The following is a 4,177-nucleotide window of genomic DNA, read 5'->3' on the forward strand; positions in this document are numbered from 1 at the left end:
TGCATTAGAGGACAGCACTCCTGGCCCAAGCCTAGCCTGGGGATTGTCTGCTGGCAGTTTGCTTCTGTGTGGATTCATTGCTACTGATTTTTGTCCAGGTTTCAGATACGGGCACTGTTGTGGTTTGAGGCTTGGAATGGGGGCGTGACCTTCCAGCAACTGGGAGGACCCCGGGTGGGGGTGAAACCATTGTATTCCCTCCCCTTCCCACACACACTCTGATAAGAGGCAGGGAGGGGTTTCTTGTTTCACTCCTGCCTTGGAGCTTGGAGAGGAAAGTTCTCCTTTCACTCCGTGGGACCCTGGCACCATTTCTGAGGGTTTTGTATATTTTATCTTTTGTATTATTCCCCTGATCTTTATATATATTATTTTCCTTACTTCCCTTTTTCGTTTTCTGTTCCTTGTTGAACAATATACTTCATTTTTTTTTAAAAGTGTCTCTCTCTCTCTCTCGAGGGGGGGGGAGAGGCGAGTACATAGTTCTGTTCCGTGTGGGTCCTGCCCTGAACCCCTTTTTACACGGAACCAGGACAGGCACGTATCACTTTCCCAGCAGCAGTCCCATGCAGACTTTCTAGCTCTCCCACAGCTAACATATGACCTCTTCCCATGTCTGGGTGCAGCCACCACCCCAGCAGGCCTGGGGGTGGGAAGCCTGCCATCAGCTGAAGGGGGTGTGTGAGCTGCACGCTCCAGAGGCTCCTGAAGACACAGCCTTAAGTGGGAAGGACGACCTGGCACCCGTGGAGCTCCACGCTGCCACGGGGGCACTGCTTCCCTCCAGCTGCTCTGCAGTGCAGATGTGCACAGCCTCTTCTCTACCCTCACACAGGCTGCAGCTTGTGGTGGAACAGAGAAGTGACCTCAGCCACGTGTGGCTTAGGTTAGCAACCTGACTGCTGGGCTATGTCCCCTTCTTCCTGCATCCCAGGCCAATGCTAAAATACAAAAAAAGGAAATCCACTGTCTGTGGTTTTCTCACGGCAGCCAGGTGCCCTAAAATATGGACAAATGTCCAACGGCTTCCTTGAACAGCTAAGTAGTAACTTTCTCTTGCAAAAGTGCTCTGCAACAGAGAAAGAGGAAGAGCACTTGGATTTGGTATTTTTTTTGCAAAAGTGACAAAGAGTTTACACAGCATTAGCAAAAGGATGGTGAAAAACCTCCCACAGATTTTTCTTTTCCAGTTGCAGAGGAGTACAGAGTGGAAACAGATTGGCAATGTTTCTTTTCACATAAAAACAATGCAAAGGTTAACGTTAACAAATAGAAGCTAAGGTCAGTGTAACAACAGTTTAATTCAGAGATACATACAGTGAATACTAGGAGTGAAACCAGTTACCCTTATCTTGAACAAAGCACCCTTGTGGAGGAAAATACTTGTTTATTTAGGCAAAAAACAGACACCAGGCAGTATGCTGACCAGTGTCCTGCTCAGCAACAGGCAGTGTAAGCTTGGATTTGCCAGTGGTCTGAACTTCCCAAGCAGTGGGAGCAGTAAGTGCTCAGCATCTTTGCAAAACTGCCTCACTCCAACTCCACATCAGAGGCACCCGAGACACCTGCTCTCTCTAACTTATCTGCAGTCTAATCCTCCCACCCATACATACACAGAGAAAATGGAAATAACCATTTTAAGTTACCTGCATAAATGCAGCTCTTTGAAATGCACTAATGTACGTTACTACCTGAATCAGGAGAGCACTTACAGCACATGGTCAGATCCAAGCTGCACAGGGAAAAGAGTTTTAAAGTTTGAGTACAATATCAGATTCCATCAAGGGGATTATTACAGACAGAGAGGAGAGGGAATTGAGGTTAAGAATGGTCCAGGAGGCAAAAGGGAAAGGGCATGGAATATGAGTCAGGAAAAAGAAAGCTCCAAGAAGTAGATGGTTCACAGTTACTTTAGGCAGCCATTTAAGTTTCTTAGTTTTGAAAATGTAAATAACACCTACTTATCACTAAGAGGTGGGTTGGTAATTCATGTTGAAAATTGCTCAGAGATTCTTGGAAGAAAAGTACTTTACAGAATGTAAACTTTGCTAAGTGTGCAGCTCCGGGTGGCATAATCTGTTTAGAAATTTGTGTTTATTCTCCTTTTATTTCCCCCTGGGAAACTGTAAGCAAGCTGACAGAGTGATGAAACCAGCATCGAGGAAGTCAGCAAAAGAAAGTGATAGACTTCCATGTTCTCCTAGTTAATGACAGTTATGCTCAATACCTTTACTTCAGGATCAGAAGAGGTTTACCTTAAAACGCTTCTCTGTCCACTTACTGTTACAGCATGTGCCCTCAAATCCTGCAGTCACGTTATTTGCCCACTTCCAGACCTGTGCCTTTAATGTCAGTCCATAACTCAGTTCCTTGGGCTGACAGAAATCAGTCCTTCACAGAAGGGAGTATGGAGATGCACCCAGAGTCTTTCCATTTTGGTCCATCTTTGTGATTCTCTGAGATTTTCTGCTTAGGTTGTCAGCATGTCTCAGTCTCTTTCCAGACTGTTAATGCCTTACAAAGATGAAAGTGTGGTTGCTGGCATTCCCTTTACTTCATGTCTTCTGCCTGCAAGCACTAAGGAAAGACAGCAAGATTTAAGATACATTCAGGCCATATGGACAAAGAGGTTTAGAAACTGAAGTTTGGTCTTTTCACTTCTCTGCTTTCAGAGTACGAACTCTGTCAAGAACTGGATTATCCCACCCCATAACCAGGCTGTTTTACCCCACTTCATTTACCTGTGCCTGAAGAAAAGGTGGAGATAGCACTACCCTCATTGTACCCCATGCTACACAATGCACTCCTGATGCCTTGATGGAACCAAGCCCAGGACAGCTCTAGGAATGAATCCTGGAGAAAGTCAGACCTATTCTGGCAGTCAGAAACCCACTGCTAATAGCACAGCAGACTACTGGATAATGTGTGTGGTGACACCCTTCCCTACGGACAAGCTTCAGTAAAGTCTTTGGGAGGGAGTTTGCACTAGGAAACCTTGTCAGCACAGCTGCTTGCCACTCAACCTTCCCACCAGGAAGACAGGATTAGGTTCACTGAACAACATGCTCTTATGCTTGTCCCAGCAGTGCTGGTTTAAGTTCCTGTCCTAGTCTGTGTGGGTCTCCCTTGACCAAAAAAACCTCTGTGGAGAACTGCACCTTGGTCATTTCCATTTCTCAAGATCAGTACTCAGCTCAAATCTGGAATTGTGCTCTTCAGCCTGTTTTCGAGGTGGAGAAAGAAACAAATCCATTTTTTCAAGTGTGACACTTTGCAGATATAAGAGATTTTTTTCCTCCTATAATATAAAAGCAGCCCTTATAGCATCCATACAACAGCAACAAAGACGCCTGCTTACCTTTTCACATGATGAAATCCAACAACAAAATAATGCTCATTCCTCTTACAAAATTCTGCAGCAGCTGTGTGACTCTCTCTTGTCCTTTTCTCTTCTAATGCACATTGGCTAATAACCTCCAGGGCTGTATCCATACCATCTTTTGTCTTGGCAGAACACTCCAGGTATGCATATGCTCCAATGCTGGCAGCTAAAGCTTTTCCTTCTGTAGTGGTAATTGGCTCGTTGCCTGGAGAAGTTAGTTTCTTCTTCATACCTTCATCAACCCTTAGCTCTATCTTGGTAGCCACCAGAATAATAGGTACTGTGGGGCAGAACATTTTGATTTCTGGAACCCAAAAATCAAGGATGTTTTGCTGTGAGTCAGGCCTGTCCACAGAGAAGCACATTAAAATAACATCAGTGTCCTTGTAGAACACAGAGCGGAGGTTCTGGTAACTGACATCGTTCTTCCCTGCCGTGTTGAAGAGAACTAGTTTCATCTCTTTGCCTTCTACCTCTGAGTCACTGGTGTAAGCATTGAACAGAGTTGGCTCACAAGACTTGGGCAGCTGTTCATGACACAGAGCAAAGAGGAGGCATGTCTTACCACAACGGTCATCTCCAACTACAGTTAGCTTTCTTGTAAGAGCAGCCATTCCTTGAAAACCAGGATGAAGTACAAAAGAGATTATTCACATGCTGAAGAGAGAAATCCCATTAGTTTGGAATTCTTCCCCTTATGTCCTTTTTTCTCTCCATACTCCAGTCTTACATTTATCCCTTATTTTTTTCCCCTTTTAATTTCTCTGAGATCAGAATCATAGAATCATAGAATCA

The 4,177-nt window shown here is 44.7% G+C and overlaps 1 protein-coding gene across 1 annotated transcript; it reads right to left on the reverse strand.

The window, feature by feature from the left end:
• Positions 1–3,358: 3,358 nt before the first annotated feature.
• On the reverse strand, positions 3,359–3,996 carry LOC103774035 (ras-like GTP-binding protein rhoA; the record flags this gene model as incomplete). The annotated part of the gene is made up of 1 exon (XM_008941418.1): positions 3,359–3,996. A coding segment is annotated over exon 1 (638 nt), but the record flags the coding sequence as incomplete, so codon positions are not given.
• Between the last annotated feature and the right edge of the window lie 181 nt (positions 3,997–4,177).

The sequence above is a fragment of the Merops nubicus genome, unplaced genomic scaffold (assembly GCF_000691845.1).
Source record: "Merops nubicus isolate BGI_N331 unplaced genomic scaffold, ASM69184v1 scaffold25965, whole genome shotgun sequence".
NCBI classification, from domain to species: domain Eukaryota; kingdom Metazoa; phylum Chordata; class Aves; order Coraciiformes; family Meropidae; genus Merops; species Merops nubicus.